Here is a 25,451-nt window from a genome sequence, read left to right as displayed (position 1 = left end):
CAAGGTTTATTAATCCAAACGATGTTTTACCATGTGTTAGATGTGAGGGATACACAAGAGTGTGAGATAATGTGCTTCCGAGGAACTGAGCAATCTGGCTGGGGAGAGAAAAAGCATACATAAACAGCAGAATCCCAAAGAATCTGCAAAAGTTCACAGCCCTGACGAGTGTAACAGGCATATGTGGGGAGAGAACAGTGGTTTTTGTTTGTTTGTTTTAGATTTTGTCAGAGAGAGAGAGAGAGAGAGAGAGTGAGAGTGAGAGCGCTTGAATTCTGCAAGCTGTTCTCACCTCTTTAGAGTACCACATAGCCGGAGGGGGCAATAATTTTGTCTTCAAATGTTCTCAGATGAACAACACCAAACAGGTTTAAGTACCACATCTTTATTATATTAAGGTTAAATCAAAGGGAAAGATTTCATATAAAACACTGGGAAAAATCACTTAAAATATTTATCCTAAGGGTTGAATCTCACAGGAGGTAGCAGTCACGTGGCTTCCATCGGCCCTAGGACAGCTCCAAGGGGTCATCGCAGGCAGACAGGCAAGCCATACGCCACAGGTGCAGCCCCAATAAGATACTTGAGTCGGGGAGCCTGGCGGGCCTGGCTGACATAGTAGAGAAGGGGGGCTCCTGGGCCCGCTCCAAGCCAGCCCTGCAGCAGAGCTTCCGTGTAGCGATCGATGTCACGGTCAGTCACATCCCAGAGGTTACCCAGAAACAGGGGACTGGGAAGAGAGAAGGAAGAACTACAAAGTGAGAGCTCTAAAACAAAATACAGAGACAGACATGACTGGTGGTAGTGGGTGAGGAAAGAGGAGTGAGCCAATGGGAAGTGTCCATAGTTCCAGGAGCAGGGCAGAAGATGCCAAAGGGTTAAAGGCCCAGGCATGCCAGGGAACTAGAACAGGAGGAAGGTGGGGCACAAAAGAGGATTTAGGGTTCAGGCCAGGGAAAGAACCTGGGTGGGACCTAGGATGGGCCCTCAGGACTCACCAGCCTGCCATGATATACTTGAGCACGATGCCAGCCCCCTCCAGCTTCCCGTGCACAGCCAGGGCTGCACTGCTGCAGCCAAACAGCAGGGCCACTGCCCGGCAGCTCAGTCGGAGGACAGCCTGTCCATCCAGGAAGCGGGCACCAGCCCCGTGCCCTGCATAGCTAAGGCAGAGGGACGGGAGAGGAGTCAGACCTAGAGGTACCTGCCTCTGCCATGTTTCCAGGGGCATCCTGAGTCAGCCAGTGGCTTTAAAGGCCCACCGCAGACTGTGGTGATGCCCTCCTCCGGGCCTGCCCCTCTCCCCACCTCCCTGCCTTAAGCACTCACATATATAAGTCATGCTCCGTCAAGGCCGCCTGCACTTGTTCTGGGCTTGGCACTTCCCCAACCACCCCTTTCCAGCCAGCTTCACTGCAGGGGAAAGGAGGAGGAAGAATTGTGGTCAGCTGGCAAAGATGGCAGAGGGACTACTAGGCAGAAGGTGGGCTGCACCATTTGATTCTGTAGGAAAGACATGAGCCCCTCTATGTGGTCTCTCCCCTCCCTTCACCCCCTTTCTTAATCTTATCCCACTGACCTGCTAAAATGGGCTCGAAATTGCTCCTCTGTGCTTGCCAGGTTATTGTGAGGGTTCAGGACATAGAAGGTATTGCGTGGATCCACCCCGTGGCTTAGCACTGACGAGGCCCCAGACTGAGGAGAAAACACTGGAGATCAGGACCCTAGTCTGGCCAGAGGGCCTGAGCTTCCACAAACTCCAAACCCCTTTCCACGAACGAGCCATCGGTCCCCGAGACCCTGTCCTGTCTTCCCAGATTCCCCTCAATCACCAGTCATTCCCCACCCCCTGAACCCCACCTCTTTGATGACGGAGTAGCTGAGCAGGAAATGGACGGAGGGCAGCCGAGTGACAGGCAGTGCCCGGAGGCTGGGCATGCTCTCCCACGGAAGCTTTTGCAGGTCCTGGACAAAAAGCACACGGGGATTACTATTCCTAGCCAGGCATCCACAAGCATCGGAAGGGGCACGGGAGTGAGTTGGTGCCCACTGCCCACCAGACACTGCCCCTCTAGCCCCCAGCTCTTTACCTTGTCTAGCACTAAGACAAGGTGCTTCTTGCTTGGGACCGCCTGACCCCGCAGACGTCCTACTGCCTCACTCAGAAGCTCTTGGGCTCGTTCTGGCCGCGCTGGGCACAGCCCATAGGCCAGGGTCTGAACGTCCTGAGGAGTGAGGGTACTGGCGCCACTGAGCATGCTCTGCAAGGGAACGGCGGTCCGTGAGTGCCGGAGCTCCCATCCCCACTCACAGCGGCCGGTGGGAAAGAATTAAGTCTGGCTGCTTTCCCTTTCCCTGATTTCTCAACTCACTTTCAGCAGAGTTGGGTCGGGGTATTTCCAGCCACATTCCTGCAGCAACTTTTGTAGGCGGGAGGCCTCCTGGGCAGGGCCAGGGTCCTCGCTGGATGGCAGCAACAGTCCCCTCCAGCAGCCCAACACATGCTTCTCTAGGGAAGTGATGAGAACCTGAATGAGGAATAGAACCTGCAGTCAGAGAGGAGGTGAGTTTCTTGTCCCACAGGCACCAGCATTTTGGAGACGAGGAAATGGGTTTTCCAACGTGTGTAGTTGTCTTACATATCTTCCTGCCAGTTGAAGAGGCAAGAAGCTAGAGGGGCACCTGGGTGGCTCAGTCAGTTAAGCATCTGACTCAGCTCAGGTCATGATCTCAGGGTTGTGAGATGGAGCCCTGTGTCTGGCTCCGCACTGGGCGTGGAGCCTGCTTAAGATGCTCTCTCCCTCTCCCTCTGCCCCTCCCCCTTCTCCCTCCTCTCTCTCTCTCTCCCTCTCTAAAAAAAAAAAAAAGGCAAGAAGCTAGAAACATTTTTCATTTGCTGAGACTGAGGGAGTACAGATAAGATGATTTATGACATATCACTATGTTTTGACAAATACAAATAGGCAGGCGATAAAAGCTAAACCCGGGAAGCCAATACTTGGGCTTAAATCCCTTTTCTCGTGTGTATCTGTAAACATTCTGTTGCCATAACACCTTCAGGTCTTTGGCTCTTGTTTAAAGTCTTTACCAGGTGACCTCATTTTTTAAATTTAGGCCTATGCTTCCAGAAAGGACTTGAGGTAACTCAGCACTGGCCTGGGACCCCTGAGAGAGAAGACACTGATAATTCCTGGGTCACTCCCAGGGCAGGCCTGACCCCACCCCACCCTCGGGGCACACACCTCCATCCTTTGGTCCAGTTCTAGCCGCCCTGTCCACCACTCTCGCTTGTCAGTACAGCTGCTGTTCTCTTTCTGCTCCTTCTGGATGGCGTCAAACTCTTTCAGGGCTGAACTCAGAGGAAGCTTTGGGAGATGGGACTGTAAGCTTTCTGCTGGTCCATGTGATCACCATCTCGCCATCCCCCAGCCACAGAATGCCAACCCCAGCCCAACTTTGCTTGTTGGCCCGGGAAACCTACCTTGTTCTGGGCAGTGGGGATCTGCACAGTGACTGGGGGATTGTCTTTTTCCAGCCGGGTCAGCAGGAGGGTGTCGCCCACAGTTCCAGGCTGGAGCGTGGCCAGAGCCAACACACAAACGGTCACCCCTGACACACAGAGCATGTCCAGGATCATTTCAGCTCTTACAAGGAATTCCCTTCTGTCTTCTGCACTCAATTCCCATCTACCACTCAAGACAACTCCAACAACTCCAAGAAATCTCCCCTTGTCACTAGAGTTCAAGGTGCTCTCCCTTGCCCTAACAGCCCCTGTGGACAGAGACCACATCTCGTACTTCTTTGTGTCCCTCATGGAAACAGAAATCCCTAAACAGAGAGGGAGGCACTCAAATCATCTGTTAACGGGTCTCATGTTAGCATACGGAGCCTCCGGACTCCTGAACTTACCCCTCAAGAAAGACACTGAACCTGCTAGTAACTCCAAGTTGAGGTTTAAATTAAAAAAGGGGGGGGGGCGCGGGTGGCTCAGTTGGTTAAGCGTCTGCCTTCGGCTCAGGTCATGATCCCAGGGTCCTGGGGTCAAGCCCCACATCAGGCTCCCTGCTCAGCAGGGAGCCGCTTCTCCCACCCCTAACTCACTCATGCTCTCTGTCGCTCTGACTCTCACTCTCAAATAAAAAAAAATCGTTTAAAAAAAGAAAATAACAAAGACCTTCAGATTTAGGGAAGTTCTCTTTGGTGAGAGTCACAAAATGACTCATCAATGAAAAAGTATGACATGTCCTTCCATAGAGGTCACGAATCTACGTTAACTAATGCCTTAAAGTCGTCCACCGAACTGCTAGTAAGCAGCTGCAAACCAGGACAGAAGAGCCGGTGGCAGCCTGCTACCGTACCGCTGGGGAGCAGAGCCAGGCGCTCCCGGAAACTCTCCTTCTCAGGCTCAGGGAATTGACCAGATCCTGAAGCCCCGAAGGAAAAGAGGTGCTGGATGCGAGCCAGGGGGGCATCTCCAGGCCTCTCCTCCAGGCTCAGCCTCTGCAGCTGGTCCGCCATGTCGACTGATCCCCGGTGCCTCTGGGCCTTGCTGCAGACAACGCGAGTAGGGGTGAGTTCTCCCTCCTTCAAAATCTGGACCCTCCCTCCGGTCTGCCCCAGCTCGGGCCTCGGGGACTGTGGCAACTCACCTGAGCTGCCTGTGGAGGTGGGTGAGCAGCTGGTGGCGACAGGTGATGGACACAGACTCGGTGACGAGGCAGGCGGTGGCGTAGGGATCCCGGTGGCCCAAGCACAAAGCCAGGAAGCGGCAGAGTTGAGCATAGAGCCCACTAGGAGGGCAGTGACTAACCCCACGGAGAGCAGTGGTCAGTAAGTCACAGATGGAATTCAGGGTAGACAGACCTAGAGAAAGGTGAAGATGCTTGCTATAGGTGAGTCCCGTACTTCCTCGCTGGTAGAACTTTCCACGAAAGTTCCAGGTTTCCAAGGCCCTACCTCCTCTCCCACCTGGAAAATAAAAGCTATCATTTATGAAGTGCAATGTGCCAAGTGGGATGCTACGCAACTTCCATCAACTCACTTCATCCTCCCAAACTCCCTTTTACGGATAAGTAAACAGAAGCTCAGAGAGGCTGAGTGACTTGTACACAGCTAATGGAGAGAGTGCTCAAACCCAGGCTCAAAGCTGACCGGATCTAGATGGGGATCCAAAGACAGAACCACGGACAAACTAGAAAGGCATCAGATCAAGAGCCCTAGGGGCTAGGTGCCTGGGGGGTTCAGCCGGTTGGGAGTCTGGTTTGGCTCAGGTCAAGATCTCAGGGTCCTGGAATCGGGCCGCATGTCAGGCTCTCTGCTCAGCAGGGAGTCTGCTTCTCCGTTTACCTCTGTCTCTCCCCACTGCTCGTGCTCTCTCGCTCTCCCTCGCTCAAATAAATAAAATAAATAAAATCTTCATTCAGAAAGAAGAGACAGATCTAAAGCGTCGCCCTCTCCGAGTGACCAGACCCCAGTGGTCAACATATTCACCGACAGCTGCAGGGGCTGAGGGGGGTCGGAGCCGAGGACCGGGATCCTTGTCTCTCTCCTTGTCTGGGCACGGGATAGGCAGTTCCTCTTTGCTGGAATCACGCCTCAAGACCTCACATTCTCCTAGGGCCGTATCAGGTCCTGGAGCTGGTGCTTTCCCACCTGGGGAGAGAACATGACTTTTTGTAGTGCCCTCCTCCTGCCCTTCCCTTTGTTCTTTCCAGGATCTAGACCCGGAGCAGGAAAAGAGCTTTATGCCTATGCTGTCCGTGGCACCAGTTAGTTCCTGTGCTTTGGCCCCAGGCAGCCCCCTAAAAATGTATGCACCTTCTCCCTCCCACCACTACCATCCTACCGGAGGTGGGGTCTTCCCCGTCAGAGCTCCTGAGGATCTCAAAGCTCATTTCCATCTGGTCGTCAGTCATTTCCTCCTCAGGGATGGTCCTCATGATCTCAGAGCCCAGCTCCTCACAATGTCCTGATGTCACCTTCTTGGCCCTCCGGCTCCTGCCACCAAGGCCAGGTCGCCCGGGGGCACTATCCGGGGCTGCCACCGAAACAGTCTTCAAGCCTGAGCCCTTCCTGGCCCGGCCCCGGCCCCGGGAAGCAGTGCCCCGTCTCTTGGGCTCCTCTGCAAGCTGTGCCTCAACTGAGACAGGGTCTTCCAAGTCACTGTCGTCACTGAAACTCACCTGGGATGGGTGGAAGGGGAGAAGGGCCCGGAGGGCCTTCAGTGACAAGACATCTGCCAGCAGGTGGCACTGCGGAGGCACAATCACAGAGGCCTTGGGAAGATTTAGAAAGGAACCTCTCCACCAGACACCGTCCACACTCAATCAAGGGCAGGGCATCTTGGGTGTGGAAGGAGGGAGAGAAGGAAGGAACAAAAGATAAGGAGGAAGGATGAACAGGGAAAGGAACCATAGAGTTAAGGAAAGCACCTTCTATCTGAAACAAAGGTAGGAACTCTCTTTCTGTGGAAGATGTAGGGATCCTACCGATAATATTAAAGCAGGCCCTGGGAAGCTATTCCACAGAGACTCTGCAGAATTCTCCAGAACCACCCCACCGGACACCACCACCACCTAGCCACAGTCCCACCTCACCTTGAGGCGCGTCTGGACCCTCTGTTGTACCCTCGGGGCCTTGGGAACCTCAGGCTTGCTCTTTGTAGAGAGGACTTCCTCGAACACAGTGAAGGGGACACGAGGGCCTGCTTGTCTGGCCTGGCCTGGGGGCTTAGGTGTACAGGGCAGTCCTCCACCTTCCAGACCTTTCAGAGAGGTATTATGGAGGGACGGGGTAGAAGAGGCCGCCCGCGGACGTCCTCTTCCAGAATGTTTTTGGCTCCGAGGCTTAGAGGGCTCTGAGCCTGGGGATGGTTTTACGGGGGGTGGCTGCCAGCCCCAGGAGCTTGCAAAAAGTTGGCCAGTGCAGCAGTTGAGGCCAGCCAGCTTCACAAGGGCCCGGATCAAGAGCAGGCTGGCTCGCCAGGGCTCCAGGTGGGGGACCCTCGCTGCCACAAACTTCAGCCCTGACTCCAGGACCTTCCCCAGGCTCTTGTTTGATGGCCGGCTCAGCCCCTCCAGGGCCAGCTGTGTGTAGGCCTGAGCCAAGATCTCATCCAGGAGGCTCGGGGCAGGGGAGGGGGGTGCTCTGTGACTCAGGGAAGTTTGCAGAGCTCGGGTGAGGCGCTCAGTGGCTGCAGGGCAACCCTTCAGCACGACCTGCAGCAGATCCAGACCCTGGGCCTCATGGCCCGTGGCCAGCCTCACCCCCGCTGTGACCAATGCCCAACGCAGACAGACCGCGGAGAGGACAGGGCTGGCACAGAGCAGGCAGTCACACGTGGGCAGGTGTGTCAGGAAGCCGGGGCTGGGCTGGGGCTTCATTTTCAGGACAGGGGAAGAGTTAGTAGAAGGTGTTACAGGGCCAGGCTCCTTGGCCACAGTGGCTACCAGCTCCAGAGCAGGGCCTCTTAGGAAGGGCTCCTCTTCTGGAAGCTCCGGAGGACGACGGACCTGGGCCTGCTGCTTGCCCTTCTGCAGGTGGACCTTCTTCACAGAGTCCAGGTCCTGGGCTGGTCCACCAAACTCTGGGGAGAGTGGAACCAGAATTTCAAAACTGGAAGAGGTGCTACTGAGTGTTTCCTGAGCCAGCCCGGGGCCCAGCCCCCTCACACGGGTGTTACTTGCTCACTACTTGTGCGTACTACTGTATGAACATACTAAATAGTAACATGGCTTATGATTTTTCCAGTAAAATCCCTAATGTTTTCTTCCCATTCCACAATGGATTAACACAACCCACAAAGCCCCCATACCTGCAGCTGAGACGGCTGCGTGGCTGAGGATCGCAGGCCGGCACCAGGAGGCCCACGTCTCAATCCTAGCTCCTGCACCGACTAGGCCCATGATCCTGATCCCAAACACTGAATTTCTCAACTTACTCATTTTACAAATGAAAAAAAAAAAAAATCTATGTGTCCCCCTGACTTTTCCAGGGTTTTGCGTGGGTTCAATGAAATACCAGAGGTAAAAGTGGTTGATAAAAAAAAATGTACCATAAATAAACTATTGTATTATTAACTTAAGCCCTCCTGAGGACACTACATTTGTGCTCTCCGACAGTAGCCACTAGCCCACTTGTGGCTATTGAGCACATGAAATGTGGCAAGTGACTGGGGAAATGAATTTTAAATTTTATTTAAATTAAATTTAAATAGGCAGCAGCGCCTGGCTGGCTCAGTCGGTGGAGCCTGTGACCCTTGATCTCGGGGTCGTGAGTCTGAGCCCCACGCTGGGTGTGGAGCCTATTTAAAAGTAAAAAATTAGAAAATTTAAAAAATACATTAAGTGTAAATAGCTAAAACGTGTTCGCGCTGAAAACTAGCGCCACGCAGGGTTAGTCACGGACAAGCCATCTGAAGGAGGGAGACCAGGGGTCTGACCGGAGTAGAAGGGGCTCTGCCTGGGGAACAGGGGTCCGACTGATGTCGANAAAAAAATTAAAAAATTTAAAAAATACATTAAGTGTAAATAGCTAAAACGTGTTAGTGCTGAAAACTAGCGCCACGCAGGGTTAGTCACGGACAAGCCATCTGAAGGAGGGAGACCAGGGGTCTGACCGGAGTAGAAGGGGCTCTGCCTGGGGAACAGGGGTCCGACTGATGTCGAAGGACACCACATTTCTACACACAAAGGTGTGCTGCAGTGTGTGGGGCCCTCCTGCCACCACCTGTGGGTGCGGGGGGCACAGTGCTCACCTGTGCAAGACTCGAGCAAGAACAGAACCTGCTGCAGGTCTGACTGACAGAGGTCGATGTCGTTGCGAGCCAGCTCCAGCTCCGCCTTCAGCACCAGGAACAGGGCGCACCTTGTAGGGAGAGGAGAAGACAACCAATGCGTAAGCCTTTGTTTTCCTGAAGTCTGTCTTTTGGCCCCTCTCGCAGGCAGAGCCATGGCAGTCTCCTAGCCTCTGAAAGGCCTTTACTGCCTCCAGCCGACTTCAAGGCTCCCCGGGAAAAACCCTCTACACTGCTTTCTCATCCCAAGTCATCCTTGTGCATGAGGACAGGATTTCCCAAATGGCATTCCTCAATCAATCAATCAATCAATCAATCAGTGGATTTTGTGGGCAAAGGGATTTAGAGAAACACGGTACACTTGATCTCCCTTTAGGAGAGTTACAATGCGTACGAGCATATTGAAGGACACGAGAAGTCCTGTAGGAGATAAAAATGTCTAACCTTGGTTAACTCGGCATGTCCCACTTATTAACCACAGTACGTATTCTCCCAACCCGTCCAAACAGAACATGTTAACCTGTGGAAGAATCTGGAAACCAGCGTGCGGGCACCCGGGTTGTGGACTCGGCCTCCTCCCGCCCGTACTCACTGGCGTGGCATCTGCAGCTTTGTCGTGAGTTTCAGGGCCTCCAAGCAAAAGGCCTTGGCTTCGCTCACACTGCCCAGACGGCCCAGGTGGGACACCAGCTTCTCCGAGCAGCTCAGCACCTCTGTCAGAACCTGCCATTTTTGTACCAGATTTTCACCTGTAGCAAAGGAGAGAGAGACAAGACCATCATCAGTCCGTCGCAGCCTGGATCCTCTGGAGGCAACACTGGCAGCCCCGCCATCTAGCCTGTTCCCGCCCACAGCGCCTTGCTCTCTTCCTCAGACTCACCGAAGTCCAGAAATGGTGTCTCCACAGCTGACTTCTGAATCGAGAGCACATCGCTGCCCATGAGCAGGAGAATAATGCTCCGGAGCAGCTTATGGGAGTCGATGAGGGCGATCTCAGGCGTCTGCCAGCCTGTGTGGCGGTGGCAGTGGGGGGGCAAGAATGGAGATGATGCAGCCACACTGCCACCACCTTCACCTACTAACGTAGCAAATGCCAGGCATGCTACCACCACTCCTTCCGTGCCCAAGGCAGACAGAGGGACTCACAGCACTCTTTGCCTCTGACACAGGGGCCTCAGAATCCTTGTCAGAATAGCATTCTAGCCAGGTACTAAGCGGTCAGTTAGGGAGCAGGCAAACAGAAACCCATATGCTACGCCAGGCCTACTCTGGGCAGCCTCTAGGGAGGCTAGTCCACACAACTGGAACAGCAGAGGGGACAAGCCGAGAGGGGACAAACCACACAATCTGACCACGAAGGGGCATCATCCACCCTATTGTTTCACCTTGGGCACAGAGCTGCTCTCTCAGGGAGGCTGAGAGGCTGTCTGATGAGAGACTAAGGTAGAATGCCACCAGCTGCAGGGCCTGGACACGCAGCAAATACCAGGCCTTGGATGGCCTCTGGAGGGCAGGGTCCCGAAGCACTGACAGCAACAGAGAGGCACCCTCAGTCACCTGGGAGACGGGGAAGGCCGGAGGAGAGCAGTGAGTGAAGGCAGATCAGCGATTCGGAACTTAAAACACCCCTGGAGATCATGTGGCCCAGCCCCGACCTTTGAGAATGGTAAAAGCTGTGGAGAAAACTATGGCCTGACAGGGCATATGACTCAGCCAAGTCACACAACTGGTTTGTGAGAAAACTCCAATCTTCTGAACCTATTTGATTTCCACTCTAGGGCTCCAATGACTTTCCAAGATCATTGTCATCCCAGTTTCTTGTCACAGGACTAGACAGTGTGACTGAGGAGACTGGGAAAGGATGGGAAGGACGGTGCCTCTGCTAGAGGAGTGCTGGTGACATTTCATTGGAGAGGGCAAGGCTGGGACACAGCACTGCTTCTCAAGGTCAGGAATATTCTTCCTAGCTCCAGGGAAATCTAAGAAGCCAGACAAATATCCCGAAAAGTCCTAAAATCCTTCCGATACCTAGGAACTTCGGGGATTAAGAAAGTGAGAAATACCTTCTGGTGAACACAGTAGAGTTGACTTCGAAGTAGGTCACAGGTCAGGGAAAGGAGCAGGTACGTGTCAGTGGTGTGATCCAGAAGCTTCAGGCTCGAGTCTGCCTCTTCCAGGTGTAGCTAAGGTAACAATCATGGGGTGTGAGCGTGCTGGTAAGGAGAGGCAGCCGGACTTTTCAGATTAAAGTGGATTAAAGCACTTGCAAGTGAGATGCAGAAAACATACACCTGAATACGAAATTATTTCAAATATTATAATCTACATAAGAGTTATTCATTCACTCACTAAAACGTCCAGTTTTAGTCTTTTGGTTAACCGCTACGCTAGAAAGACACAGGTGAATAAGCAGCAAGCAAGACTTGGGGCACCTGGCTGGCTCAGTCGGTGGCACGTATGACTCTTATTCTGGGGGTTGTGAGTTCAAGACCCACAAGAGATTACTTAAAAATTAAATATTAAAGGGGCCCCTGGGTGGCCCAGTTGGTTAAGTGTCCTACTCTCGATTTCAGCTCAGGATGATCTTAGGGTCTTGAGATCAAGCCCCGCATAGGGTTCTGCACTGGGTGTGGAGCCTGCTTAAGATTCTCTCTCTCTCCCTCTGCCCCTCCCCCCACAAAAAATAAAAAGTTAGAAAAAATAAAATATTAAAAAAAAAAAAAGAAAAGAAGGGGCGCTTGGGTGGTGCAGTCATTAAGCGTCTGCCTTCGGCTCAGGGCGTGATCCCAGCGTTCTGGGATCGAGCCCCACATCAGTCTTCCGCTATGAGCCTGCTTCTTCCTCTCCCACTCCCCCTGCTTGTGTTCCCCCTCTAGCTGGCTGTCTCTCTCTGTCAAATAAATAAATAAAATCTTTAAAAAAAAAAAAAAAAAGAAAAGAAAAGAAGTAAGTAGGACTTTCCAACCAATAGCTTGCAGTGCAGTAGGGATGCAGACATGCCTTCGTAATCAAGACACTGTGCCCTTAGTGGTATGGGGTGCCAGGGAGAGTAGGGGAGTCTGCCCTTAAGAAGAGGACGGATAAAATACTTCATGAAGGACAGGGCAATTGAGCTAGGCCTTGAAAAGAAAGAAGTCGGCTGAATTAAAAAAGGAGGGTGGGGATGTGCATTTAGGGTGTAGGGGCTAACACAACCAAAGAGAGGAGGCACATACAGGTCTATAAAGTAACTCGTGTGGATGGACATAAGTTCCATAAGGGGGGAGTGGCAAGGAAAAGTGAGCCAGAATATAGAAGGTGTGCGATACCAAGCAAATAGTCTAGACGGCATCCTTCAGGTAATGGAGAAACCAATGAAATCCCATCAGCAGAAAGAAAGACAAGACCAGATCTAAAAAGATCATGTTAGCGGTGGTTAGAAGACAAAGTGCAGAAGGGAGAAGCTGGGGGCAGGGAGACCAGCTAGGCCGTGTCAGCACAGTCCTAAGCGAGCAGAGAAACGGCAACAGGGCAAATGGTGGGGAAATACAGGATTAGCGGCCTATTCCTGGGACAGGATCTGTAAGACTTAGCGAACAATGGTTTTTCGGTGAGAAAGAAAGACGCTTCCTCTTCCCACAGCTGCCTCCCAACCACTCCACACTTTACGATCCTCCAGCAGGATGTGGCGGTCGAAGGCAGGGAAGATGCCCCTTTGGTATCTTATCTTCTTAGAGAAAAGATGCGTCACTAGGCTGGGTGCCCCCCGCAGGTCCAGGCCTGGCCGGCTGGGTGCTCACCTGGGCATAGCTGGGACAGCCGAGCGTCAGGAGCAGCTGCGCGGCGTGGCAGGAGGAGCCGGCTGCCTTCGCGTGGTCCTCCAATCTCTGGGAGACGATCCGCACGAGCAGGTGGACCTCCAGAGCCTGCAGGGGCTGGTCAACCAGGAGCAGGAAGTTTACCCAGCTCCTGCTCAAACCTCCATTTCTACCCTCAGTTTCCCAGCCCTTGGAGACCTCGGTCTGACCTCGGAGCCTAGATGGAGTGTGGCTACAGACAGAGCGGCTGTCAGCCACCCTCAAGGAGCCTGAGATGTGAGCAGCGAGGGAGCCGACCGCCATCTACCCACCTGTTTGAAAGCTTAGGTGCCAGTCAGCATCAACAGCTGGGATTTACTGGTCGCTTACTATGGGCCAGGCACTGTGCTGAGAGGTTTACATGGTGGTGGGGGGGCGGTGTTGGGCAAGTTGGTAAAGGGGATCAAGAGGTACAAACTTCCAGTTTTAGAATAGATAAGTCATGGGGATGAAAAGTATGGCATTGGGGGGCTCCTGGGTGGCTCAGTCGTTAAGCATCTGCCTTCAGCTCAGGGCGTGATCCCAGGGTCCTGGGATCAAGCCCCGCATCAAGCTCCCTGCTCCGCTGGGAGCCTGCTTCTTCCTCTCCCACTCCCCCTGCTTGTGTTCCCTCTCTCACTGGCTGTTTCTCTCTCTCTAATAAATAAATAAAATCTTTAAAAAAAAAAAAAAGTATGGCATAGGGAATATAGTCACTAATATAACTTGTATGGTGACTACACTCATCGTGATAAGCACCGAGTAATGTGCGGAACTGCCAAATCGCTACGTCGTGCACCTGAAGATAATACAGTATTGTATGTTGATTATACTTCATTTAAAAAATATTTGATCAGACAAAACCAGAGACGGAGACAAACCATAAGAGATTCTTAACTATAGGAAACAAACTGAGGGTTGCTGGAGGGGTGGGGCATGAGGGTGGGGGGATGGGGTAACCGAGTGATAGAAACGTGATGTAATGAGCACTGGGTGTTATATACAACTGATGAATCACCAAACTCTACCTCTGAAACTAGTAATACACTATATGTTAATTAACTGAATTTAAATTTTAAAAATTAAAATTTGGGGGCGCCTGGGTAGCACAGCGGTTAAGCATCTGCCTTCAGCTCAGGGCGTGATCCCGGCGTTACGGGATCGAGCCCCACATCAGGCTCCTCCACTATGAGCCTGCTTCTTCCTCTCCCACTCCCCCTGCTTGTGTTCCCTCTCTCGCTGGCTGTCTCTATCTCTGTCAGATAAATAAATAAAATCTTAAAAAAAAAAAAGTTAAAATTTGAAGCAGCGTCTGGCTGGCTCAGTCCAAAGAACCTGGGACTCTTGGTCTTGGGGTCATGAGTTTGAGCCCCATGTTGGGTATACTGGTTACAAAAATAAATAAATAAACTTGAAAAAAAAAAAACCTGAAACGAAACTTCAAAAGTAAAGTCATAATAAAAATATCAAACTGTCGGGGCGCCTGGGTGGCACAGTGGTTAAGCGTCTGCCTTTGGCTCAGGGCGTGATCCCGGCGTTCTGGGATCGAGCCCCACATCGGGCTCCTCCACTGGGAGCCTGCTTCTTCCTCTCCCACTCCCCCTGCTTGTGTTCCCTCTCTCGCTGGCTGTCTCTATCTCTGTCAAATAAATAAAAATCTTAAAAAAAAAAATCAAATTGTCAAAAAAAAAAAAAGAGGTTCATGTGCATCAACTCATTTGATCTTCATGGTGACTCTACCCTCAATTTTATGGATGACTACAGCCTAAGAGACTACGACTGACACGGGTTCACCTGCTCGTCTAAGTTCACATTACAGGTATGCGGTAGAGCCAAGACTCGGGTCCAGGGCTGAGTGAGGCACCTTTCCCCCAGTCCTCATGCTAGAAATATGACCTAATGGCCACAGTAACAAAGGTCCTTCATGGGCAATGTTCCTTTTCAGAGGAGCTGCAGGGAGTCTGGGAGACGGCCTGACATTGCACGTAAAAGTGAAAACTGGGCGTCTAGGTATCTCTGTAAGTTTTTGAGTCTTCAGGTCTCCGACGATCCAAGAATTCATAATAGTTACTGCTGACACTTGAGCATTCCGCTTAGGCACAACACATGTTATCTCACGGAACGCTGACGACACCAGGCCGTAGTACTATTATTGTCCTCATTTTAGAGATAAGGAAACTGGGCTTAGGAAGTTAAGTCACTTGCCAAGGCGAGTTACTAATAAAGGATGGAGCTTGGATTTCAACTTAGGGAAGCTGGTGGTAGAGCCCACACCGGGTTACATGGCTTCTCAGCAGATTCACCGGCCAAAGAAGGGGAAGGAGCTGGGCTTCTGGGTTGTGTTAGCACCCTGCCCCATTACCTTTGCCGCCAGCTGATAGAGGGCTGCGAGGGTCTGCAGAGAGGCCACTGTCTGCTGGAGACACCGGACGGCGGGCGCCTGCATCTTTGTAAGCACCTCCTTCCAAAGGGCCAGGGCTTGGTCCAGGCATTTGGACTGAGCTAGAAGTCAGAAGAAAGGGACCAGCCATTCTCTCAGCGTGGGCTATCTGGAGAGAACGCAGCCTTCTTCAGAACAGCCTCTGCCCTCTCTGCCCACCTCCCACCCTGCAGGCCCACCTCTCCCATACCCGGGGTCCCCATTCTGCTCGCAGGAAGCCGCAGAGGGGACCCTATGCCAGCACCCTGCATTCACAGCCCTCACCAGCGTCTGCCGCGAGGTTGAAAGCGATGTTACTGTATAGGAAGCGATCTTCCTGCACTTTATCTTCATAGTTCAGGTCATTGACTTCAAACTCCTCCAGGTTATTAGGGGCCTGGGCTCTCCGATCCCGCTCGATACCCTGCAGGGGGAGACCAGGATAAACACCGGGCTGGCCCTGGCTCGCTCCGAGCCTGGGGAAAGGACCCCCGCCCTGCGCCCTGCTGGAGCACGGCCCACGCACCTCCTGCACCCTGGCCTCCAGCGTGCAGATGAAGAGCCACAGCAGGGCCTGGGCCTGGTCATCCAGAAGCTGCGCCCGGGCCCGGGGCTCGGGCTGCACGCACTCCAGAAGCTGCAGGGCCTCCTGGACAGCATCCAGGGCCGAGCTGCAGGGAGACAGGCGCTGAAGCTGGGCCCACGACGGGTACCTGCCACAGCGTCCGGGGAAGGGCCTTCTGCAGGACAGCTGGCCCCACCCTCGGAATGAGCACCTGCGGCCGCGAACTACAGCACGTGCTCAGGGACATGGAAAGGGAAACGGCCTCTGAAGAGGTCAGAGCAGCTAGGGCAAGAAGCAAGAGTGCACCCCGGCTGTTCCTCCTCACCAGTTGGTCTGCTGGGCAAAGTCGTGGTAGCAGAGCACCTGAGCCAGTTCCACCAGGTGGGTGGCTCGAGCCCAGGCCCCAGCCGGTGTCTCCTCAGGGCTCAGTTCCAGCAGGTCACAGATGATGTTGAACCGCTCCTGCCCCGTGTCCGCTCGCACGGCCTTATAGGCCTGCAGCTCCTCCCTCAGCAGGAAGACCAGGGTCTCCGGGTCCCAGCCGCTCAGGCTGTCTCGCAGAGTCCTGAGAGAAGGCGGGCCCAGCACCAGGTCAGGGAGCCCGTGCAGCAGGGAGCCTCCGTCCCATGCCAAGGAGGCCCAGCCTTGCCTTGCTGAGAGCCTGCTAAGTTTCCAGGGATGAAAGCAAGAGCATCGCCTGGCGCCACTGATCCCCTAGTACGGAGCACAGCGGCTGGCCTGTAGTAGGTACTGACGAATAACAGCGAATGGAGGATTCAGTGCCTTCCTCAGACGGAAGGATGACCGAGACCGTGAGTACCAAAAGCCAGACCTAGCCAGGGAGCAAACATGGTTGTCCCTCTCCCCAGCCACTCACCTCAGCTGTAGCTCCTTGTCTCCTGCTTTGGCTGCGTCCATCTTGACCCGAACCCAGAAGGTGACTGGCTCAGCCATGTGTTGGGGGCCACAGGGCTGCAGGGCTGCCAGCCACAAACTCACCATCTTGCAGCCCTGGGCCTGTTTACCCAGTTTCTTCAAACTCTCTCCACGTAGCCGGAAGCACCTGTGCAACTGACCAGAGAAAGCAAACAGCCGACTGCAGAGAGGAACCAGGGAGTCTGTAACAATGGGTGGGTACGTGCCCGCGCGGGGACACGCACCACATGGGCCTCCAGCCCCTGACCCCTGCCCCGAGGCAGAAGACCCCTGAGCGCTGAATACCCCAGGCCCCCGACCTGAAGCTTCACCCCACCCCACCCACATACAGCCCTGAAGACCTGCTCCCCCTCCTGTAAGTCTGCTCCCAGCAAGTCAGCGCCTTCTTCTCAGTCAGAAACGCCAGGCCACCGTTGACTTTTCTCCCTCCCTCCCAGCCAGTCACTTCCAGATTAATCCTGGACTTCTTGTACCCATCCACGTCTCCCCATCCCTCAGGAAGCTGCTTTCGTCAGACACCCACCCTTCCGGCCTAGGCTGCCAGAGCAGGGCGGGGGCCTGGTGTTGTCCCCGCACTCTGTTCATTCACCACAGTGATGCCAGAGAAACCCCAAATGCCTTCCCTTAAATCCTTGAGAGGCTCATCAGCCAAGGCCCTCTACCACCCATCGTGCCTGCCAATCCAGCCACCCCATCATTTCACGGGTATCCTGGTGGTGGTTCTCACTCTGGCTACTTAAAGGACCTCCTAGGGGAACTTGGAAAATATCCAGATGCCTGGGGTCTAGCCCCAGAGATTTTCAGGTGATTCTAATCTGCAACCAGGTTGAGAACCACCAGCTTGAGACATGGCTAAATATAAAAAGACAGACAATAAAAAAATAACAGTACAAGTGAGGTGTGGGAAACACTGCCCCAAGTACTGGTGCCAACACGTGGCTCCTAACACCCCACTACGAGGCAGGGCCCTGGCCAGGCTCTTTCATGCTGCTCAGGCCACCAACATACCCTCCCTTCCTGCCTCGTACCTTCTCAGGAGGCACCTTAGGGTGCGTGCCCGGCTTCGCCATGCCCAGGTGCTGACAGAGGGGCTCGGAGATGGCGCAGGCCTCGGCGTACAGCTGGTGACTATAGAAGCCGTAGGCCAAGTTGCTGGTGTAAGAGGCTGCAGGTGAGAGAGAGAGAACAGTTGCCTGCAGAATATTCCCACTGCCTCTCCTGTTGGAGAGGCGTAGAGAGAAGCTCAGCCTGTGGTTGGCTCAGCAGCTTCCAGATCAGTCACGAGCCCCTATCGCTACGGGATGAGAGAAGGGCAGCTCTCTCCCCTTCCTGCTCCAAGTTGGCCCATGAGGTCCGTTCCAGTAAGGCAAACCCACACCAGCCAGCCCCTCAGGGCTTTGTTTTACACGAGCGAAGTCCCCATCCCCACACAGGGCCCATCTCACCTCACATACCAATTTTTGTCTTCATCTTGCTCCAGAGGGCAGCATTTTGGGGGAAATACTCTGGCCTGTCCCTTACTTCTTTCTCCTTCCCTCATCCCACAGAAGCCATATTAGTAGCCTCCTTGCTATTCCTCGCACACACCAGACCAGTCCCTGCCGTAGGGCTTTGCCATAGGCTACTTCTGCCAGGGATGTCCTTTCCAGGTGTCTACATGGCCAACTTCATCACATCCTCCAAGACGGTGCTCATGTCACCGTCTCAATGAGGCCTATCCTGACCACCCTATTTGACTTTTTTTAAGATTTATTTATTAGAGGGAGAGAGAGAGAGAAAGAGCATGAGCAGGAAGGGCAGAGGGAGGAGAGAATCTTAAGCGGAGTCTGCACTGATTTCAGAGCCTGACGTGGGGCTCAATCTCATGACCCTGAGATCAGGACCTGAGCCAAAACCAAGAGTTGGATACTTAACCCACTGCCCCGTGACCACCCTATTTTAAATGGTAACTTGCCCCTCACCCACCTTGAACTCCTAATTCCCCCCCCTTTTTTTTTAAGATTTTATTTATTTATTTGACAGAGAAAAAGACAGCCAGCGAGAGAGGGAACACAAGCAGGAGGAGTGGGAGAGGAAGAAGCAGGCTCATAGCGGAGAAGCCTGATGTGTGGCTCGATCCCAGGGATCCAGGATCATGCCCTGAGCCAAAGGCAGACGCTCAACGACTGAGCCACCCAGGCGCCCCCCTAATTCCCTTTCTTATCCTGCTCTACTATTCCTTTCCCCCCATACTTCTTATCACTTTCTAACATATTGATAATTCAACTATCCTATTGCTTATTATCATTCTCCCCCAACTGGAATGTGGCTCCGTGAGGGCAGGGGTCTTTGTTTTGTTTACTAACACACCCAAGTACTCAGGACAGTGGTTAGTGCACAGTAGGTACTCAACAGATGTTTGTGGAATGAATAAAATTTTCCTAAATTCGAGTTTATACAGGTTCTTAGCTATCAAAGCAGATGGTTGGGAAAAAATTCAGCCTGTAATATTCTGGGAAGAATTTTCATGCTAGTAATTTTTGTGACTCCCGATCATATTTTCATCTCATTGTGTAGGTTCAACCACTGAATATATGAATACGAAAAGTTCTCCAAAGCCTTCCAGTGACTGAGCTCCTTAGGTTTGTATAAGTTAAACTAACGGGCATGCTTTTTGTAAAATGAGGGGGAAACTTATTATAAAATACAAAAATAGGGGCGCCTGGGTGGCTCAGTCGGTTAAACATCAGCCTTCAGCTCAGGGTCGTGATCCTGGGGTCCTGGGATGGAGTCCCACATCAGGCTCCCTGCTCAGAGGGAAGTCTGCTTCTTCCTCTGCTTGTGCTCTCTCTCGCTCACTCTCTCTCTCAAATAAATAAATAAAATATTTTTAAAAAATACAAAAAACAGACAAAACTAACCTATGCTGTTGGGGGGTGGTCACAAAAAGGGGGGCAGAGGGACGGATTTCCCAGGATCTAAGTCATGCTCTTACTTGACCTAGATGTTGGTTACAAAGTATGCTCACTTTGTAAAAAATTCATCAAACCATACATATGATCTTAGTACTTTTCTGTCTGTACATTTCAATTAAAAGGGTGGGGCGTAGTACATATGCAAACTGGTTTATATATACATGGTACATCTCCAGAACCATACCTAAAAAACTGATATTAGTTGCCTCTGCAGAGGGTAACTTGGTAACCACGATTAGGAGTGGGAGAGGGACTTTCAACTACATGCCCTTTTGTACAATTTTTTTTTTAAGATTTTATTCATTTATTTGACAGAGAGAGAGACAGCCAGTGAGAGAGGGAACACAAGCAGGGGGAGTGGGAGAGGAAGAAGCAAGCTCCCAGTGGAGGAGCCTGATGTGGGGTTCAATCCCAGGACTCCAGGATCATGCCCTGAGCCGAAGGCAGACGCTTAACAACTGGGCCACCCAGGCGCCCCCCTTTTGTGCAATTTGATTTTTAAAAAAAAAATTTTTTTTGATGTTCAATGATTCATTAGTTGCGTATAACACCCTGTGCAATTTGATTTTTAAAGCATTTTTACATGGTTCTTAAAAAAAAAATTAAGTTACAAATGTTCTTTAAAATTTAAATCCAGGGGCACCTGGGTGGCTCAGTCAGTTAGACATCTGCCTTCGGCTCAGGTCAAGATCCCAGGGTCCGGGGATCAAGCCCCACATTGGGTTCCCTGATCAGCAGAGAGCCTGCTTTTCCCTCTCCCTCTGCTGCTCCCCCTGCTTGTGCTCTCCCTCTCTCCCTCTCTCTCTAATAAATAAAATCTTTAAAAATAAATAAATGATGGGGCGCCTGGGTGGCACAGTGGTTAAGCGTCTGCCTTCAGCTCAGGGCGTGATCCCAGTGTTATGGGATCGAGGCCCACATCAGGCTCCCCTGCTATGAGCCTGCTTCTTCCTCTCCCACTCCCCCTGCTTGTGTTCCCTCTCTCACTGGCTGTCTCTATCTCTGTCAAATAAATAAAAAGAAAATCTTTAAAAAAAATAAATAAATAAATAAAAAATAAATAAAAATAAATAAATGAATAAAAATAAAATAAAATTTAAACATATAGAAAGAACATAAAGTTGCATATCAGGTATAAACCTTTTCATGAAAGAAACACCAAATCATATTTCAAAGTCAATGGGGAAAAACTTGTATCTTCTATTATAAGTTAGCCTCATTACTTCTCTACTGCTGCTAAACATAGCGTCACTTGGACTTACAAACAGTTTTTTCACTCCTCCTTAAGCCATAAGGAGCCCCCATGGTAATCAGAACCACCCAGCAAGTGCTATTTGTCTGCCTAGTGAGTGATGACCGTCCCCCCTGCCTCTGGGCCCCAGGGTACTAACCAGTCATGCCCAGATAATCAGTCAGTTCTTGGCCTGACAGGCTCTGTAAGGCCTCCAGCATCCAGACCACAGTAGATTTGCAACTTTCCACTAGCTGAGCCAGGTCAGCCACATCAGCTACCTGAAAGGACAACAAGGGCTTGAGGGTGAGAGGAGACATAATAGGTCCAAGGCGACATCTACCCCACCCTGAGCCCAAAGCCAAAGCCATCCCAAAGCTCTGCCAGGCAGTTGAGCAAACCCAGACCCCAGGATCTGTCCAGGTGTTTTGATTCCCAGATTGTACCTGACAGTTTTGTGCAAAGTCATATACCACCAGAGTGTAGAGATGAAGTCCCTGAAAGTGCATCTGAACTAAAGACTGCTGCTGCTTGGAGGAGTCCCCACACACCTGAGGAAGAAAGGGCTTGGTTTAAGGGGCAGAGATAAAGCATGAGCCCCAAGCTGAAGACTGGCCCAGACACCTGGAGAGCGGCCTCAGCACAGGGAGTAGGAAGCAGGACATTAGGAGGGGCCATTGCCCTCTCAGGGTAGACTAGGCTGCTGGCGGGTGGGCTATGCATAATCCAGAGAGTGGCTTACCAAGGCAGGGGCCAGGGCTTTCAGATCTTACCAAAGACCTTAGCCTGACAGTCTACAGAACCACATTCCCACCCTATCTCTAGGTCTTTAACTCACACCATCCTGCAGCAGCCGGAGGAGAGAGAAGTACCCGCCAAGAAAAGCAAAGAGGCCCAGAACAGCATCAGGTCCATAGCGCCGCTTGATGCCTCGCTCCAAGCCTGAGAGGAAGAACTGGCAGCTGTCACACAATGCCCGCAGCGGGGGTGATGGTGCCTCCACACTGTTGTTCAGGATAGCTGATGCTTTGATCAAAAGCTTGGCCAGTGCTTGAGGTCCTCCCTCCCCAGTCTGTAGCAGTTCAACCCCAAGGCGGCATAACTGGAGGCTGGGGGCCAGATTGGTGTTTCTTAGGTAATCATGGGCCTTCTCCACTACCCTGGTGGCCTTGGCATGGTGGCAACTCCAGCAGAGGCGACGGCAGTGTTCCAGGGTGAGTTCCAAGAGACACAGGGCCCTCTGGGGAGAAAGAGGACCAGGAGAACCCCCTCCTTCATCCACCAAGGCTCTGATCACATGACTGGAGAGCAGATCACCTAGGAAATCAGCATCTGCTTCATTCAGACCATGCCCAGTGGCATCGAATAGCTGATGGGCAGCTACCACGCGACAGGCTGTTGGAGAAGCAAAGTGGGGAACCTCACAAGGGGTACTTTCATCCTCCAAGAGCACTAGAAAGCTCAAGGCCTTCAGCCGAGCCGAGAGTGCAGCTCGCCTCTCCTCCAGGGCTTCTGCCACCTTCCAAAGCAGAGAAAAGCTGCCGCGAGCCACAGCCTCATAGTCCTGGGGAGCAGCTTGGCGGGAGCACTGCACCAAACAGGCATGGAGGGGCTGAGCAAATCGGAGCGTGGCCTCTGGGATTCCCTGTGTGGCAATGTTCCGCAGAAAGATGAAGAGAATTCGTTCCAGGTAGAGCGGTGAGCGCTGGGGGGTGAACACCAAGTAGCCATTGCAAGCCAGCTCTGCCAGGTCCAGCAGGCTCCCCAGGTGCTTAGGGCAAGCCAGCTTGGCCATCAGCTGCTGGTTGCAAGCCCTCAATATGGCATCACAAGCTTGTCTCCTCTCAGCATCAGATCGGCAGCTGGGTGAACCAGCCGGAAGCTTGGACAGGAACTCCTAAGAGGAGAGGAAGATGTGATTGAACTACCAAGGTAGGGAAAGAGAACTAGAAATGGGGTTGCTCAGGAGAGGATCTTCTATTAACCTGTCCCTTAAATAAGACCAAAACAAAACAGCTCATCCTGAGAAGCCAGGTGCATCCAGAACTAGACAGCCCCCCTACCTTCAAGTCAGGCAGCAATTCTTCAGCCTCCTTCGGGTTGCTTAGTAAAGTCCCAAAGTTGATTCCTTTGAAGCTCCTCATGGCGTTGGAGGGCTGGGGAAGAGGAGAAGGATTAGAGAAGGCGGAGAAGATTCGAAATAGAGCTAAATGGAGGCCAGAAGGGCCTGAAGACTGCGGAAGAAAGGGGCCAAAGAATCCCATCAGAAATCCTATGGACAGGGGCGCCTGGGTGGCACAGCGGTTAAGCGTCTGCCTTCGGCTCAGGGCGTGATCCCGGCGTTATGGGATCGAGCCCCACATCAGGCTCTTCTGCTATGAGCCTGCTTCTTCCTCTCCCACTCCCCCTGCTTGTGTTCCCTCTCTCGCTGGCTGTCTCTATCTCTGTCATATAAATAAATAAAATCTTAAAAAAGAAAAGAAAAGAAAAGAAAAGAAATCCTATGGGCAGGGGCGCCTGGGTGGCTCAGTGGTTAAGCATCTGCCTTCGGCTCAGGGCGTGATCCCAGAGTCCTGGGAGTCTCCCAGCGGAGAAGCCGGGAGCCTGCTTTTTCCTCTCCCACTCCCCCTGCTTGTGTTCCCTCTCTGGCTGGCTGTTTCTCTCTCTGTCAAATAAATAAATAAAATCTTAAAAAAAAAAAGAAAAGAAAAAAAAAGAAATCCTATCGGCAAGGGCGCCTGGCTGCTCAGTTGGTGGAACGTATGATTCTTTATCTCGGGGGTCCTGACTTCGAGTCCCACCATGGGTGTAGAGGTTACTTAAAAAAAAAAAAAAGAAAGAAAGAAAGAAAGAAAGAAAGAAAGAAAGAAAGAAAGAAAGAAAAGAAAGAAAGAAAGAAAGAAAGAAAGAAAAAAGTAAGAAGGAAAGAAATCCTATCGGGGGGAAAAACACTATGCAAGGACAGCGGGCTCCAGTTATAAACCGACGCTTCCGCTTTTCCTTCCTCCAGGTTGATCCCAGGTCTCACTATCCATCCCACTACCCCAACGCCCCACACCCGAGGCCTCCACCGAGTTCCGCGCCCACCAAGACGTCCTGACGTCTCCCAACCTTCCCTCGCAGAGCCACCTCCGCCTCTCCCTCAAGTCAGCGCCGGGGACCCCACCTCACCTTGGCACGAACACACGCTCACGAGTCCCTCCGGGCCTTTTTGCCTCAGAGGTCGCCTCCTTCCCAGATCTAGGTCTTACTCGCCAGAGTGAGAACTCCGCAAGAATCCAAGATGCAACCTTCGTTTTCCGCGCCAGCCCCCCCCTTTCAAATATCCCCAATGACCAATCAGCGAGAGCTTTGTAACGCCGGCGTGCCGCGCGGCGCTGTGGGAGTTGTAGTTTATCCGCTGCGCTGCACAGTCACGTGACGATGGGGGCGGAGTCGTGCTGCTGTGGGCGTTAAGGCCTCTGGGGGGCGCGGGTTGCCCCACTTTTTCTGGCCAAGGCAGAGATCCTCACCTATCCGTCGCTTAGTAGCTATCGGGAGGGCCAGTCCTCTGCCCTCTTCTCTTCTTTATCTTCAGAGTTCAGAAAGTTTAAATTTCAAGAGAAGAGAAATAGGCTAGACAGCAAAAAGAACTTACTTGGAAATTCACGCGGTTTGGGTTACTGGGAAAATAGGGTGTAGCCTTTCCAGGAATTCTTTAAAAATATCATTTTCTGAGGGCACTGACAGCAGTACCATGGCGACTTCCAGTTCTCTCTCTGCCTTCCAGCCTTGCTCTTTAAATCAACTCCATCTAGCGCTCCTTGATGGAGGATGGAGGGTAGAGGGGAGGGTTAAGGGAAGAACCAGGAAAACTCATTCACTGGGATATTTCAGTCTTTACTGGCTTACGTTTGTAAGTACTAACTACTTCCCCAAACGTGCAGATTCAGTTGGCTCTGTTTCTCTTTCCTTCCTCCGCGCCAGAGAATTCAGTTCAAAACTCTTGGTCTTCCAGTTCACTTTTTCCTGATGAATTCTACTGGATAACATCCTCATCTATCACTGTCTTCCCGCCTTCTTTCCTTCCCTTCCTTTTCCTTCCTTCCTTCCTTCCTTCCTTCCTTCCTTCCTTCCTTCCTTCCTTCTTTCCTTCCTTCCTTCCTTCCTTCCTTCATTCCTTCCTTCCTTCCTTTTTAAAAGTTTCATTTATTTAATCTCTACACCCAACGTGGCACTTGAACTCAGGACACCAATATCAAGAGTGGCATGTTCTTCTGACTGAGCCAGCCAGGCGCCCAATCATCGTCTTTCTTCATCATCATCAACCTCTTTTAGGAGCTCAGAATCTAGCAGAGACGACTATTTTAAAAAAACAAAGACAGGGGCGCCTGGGTGGCACAGCGGTTAAGCGTCTGCCTTTGGCTCAGGGCATGATCCTGGTGTTATGGGATCGAGCCCCACATCAGGCTCCTCTGCTGTGAGCCTGCTTCTTCCTCTCCCACTCCTCCTGCTTGTGCTCCCTCTCTCGCTGACTGTCTCTATCTCTGTCGAATAAATAAATAAAATCTTTAAAAAAAAATAAATAAAAAAAATAAAAAACAAAGACAAGGGGCACCTGGGTGGCTCAGTCGTTAAACGTCTGCCTTCGGCTCAGGGCGTGATCCTGGAGTTCTGGGATCGAGCCCCACGTCAGGCTCCTCCACTGGGAGCCTGTTTCTTCCTCTCCCACTCCCCTGCCTGTGTTCCCTCTCTCGC

The 25,451-nt window shown here is 52.2% G+C and overlaps 1 protein-coding gene across 1 annotated transcript; it reads right to left on the bottom strand.

Moving 5' to 3' along the window:
- Positions 1-369: 369 nt before the first annotated feature.
- On the bottom strand, positions 370-24,044 carry ESPL1 (extra spindle pole bodies like 1, separase). The gene is made up of 31 exons (XM_019803815.2): positions 23,886-24,044; positions 22,778-22,870; positions 21,553-22,611; positions 21,161-21,265; positions 20,875-20,995; positions 17,558-17,694; positions 16,471-16,664; positions 15,919-16,158; positions 15,555-15,699; positions 15,314-15,452; positions 14,972-15,111; positions 12,574-12,708; positions 10,858-10,977; positions 10,180-10,351; positions 9,675-9,803; positions 9,387-9,543; positions 8,756-8,865; positions 6,597-7,585; positions 5,846-6,182; positions 5,491-5,652; positions 4,650-4,863; positions 4,359-4,549; positions 3,482-3,609; positions 3,243-3,365; positions 2,373-2,528; positions 2,091-2,261; positions 1,861-1,965; positions 1,580-1,695; positions 1,330-1,413; positions 999-1,163; positions 370-730 (listed from the first exon to the last, which is right to left on the bottom strand). The coding sequence occupies exons 2-31, from the start codon at positions 22,856-22,858 to the stop codon at positions 529-531; spliced, it is 6,327 nt and encodes a 2,108-aa protein (XP_019659374.2). The 5' UTR covers positions 22,859-22,870; positions 23,886-24,044; the 3' UTR covers positions 370-528.
- Positions 24,045-25,451: the final 1,407 nt, after the last annotated feature.

The sequence above is a fragment of the Ailuropoda melanoleuca genome, chromosome 16, assembly GCF_002007445.2.
Source record: "Ailuropoda melanoleuca isolate Jingjing chromosome 16, ASM200744v2, whole genome shotgun sequence".
Classification (NCBI taxonomy): Eukaryota; Metazoa; Chordata; class Mammalia; order Carnivora; family Ursidae; genus Ailuropoda; species Ailuropoda melanoleuca.
This window is presented reverse-complemented; position numbering and strand designations above follow the sequence as displayed.

Coding starts and splice junctions, on each gene's coding strand:
- ESPL1 (XM_019803815.2), bottom strand. CDS start 22,858: ATGAGGAGCTTCAAAGGAATCAACTTTGGGACTTTACTAAGCAACCCG. Junction 16,665..17,557: donor CTAAGGTGCCTCCTGAGAAG/GTACGAGGCAGG, acceptor TTCTCTGGTCAG/TTGCACAGGTGCTTCCGGCT. Junction 7,586..8,755: donor CTTGCTCGAGTCTTGCACAG/GTGAGCACTGTG, acceptor CACTCTCCCCAG/AGTTTGGTGGACCAGCCCAG.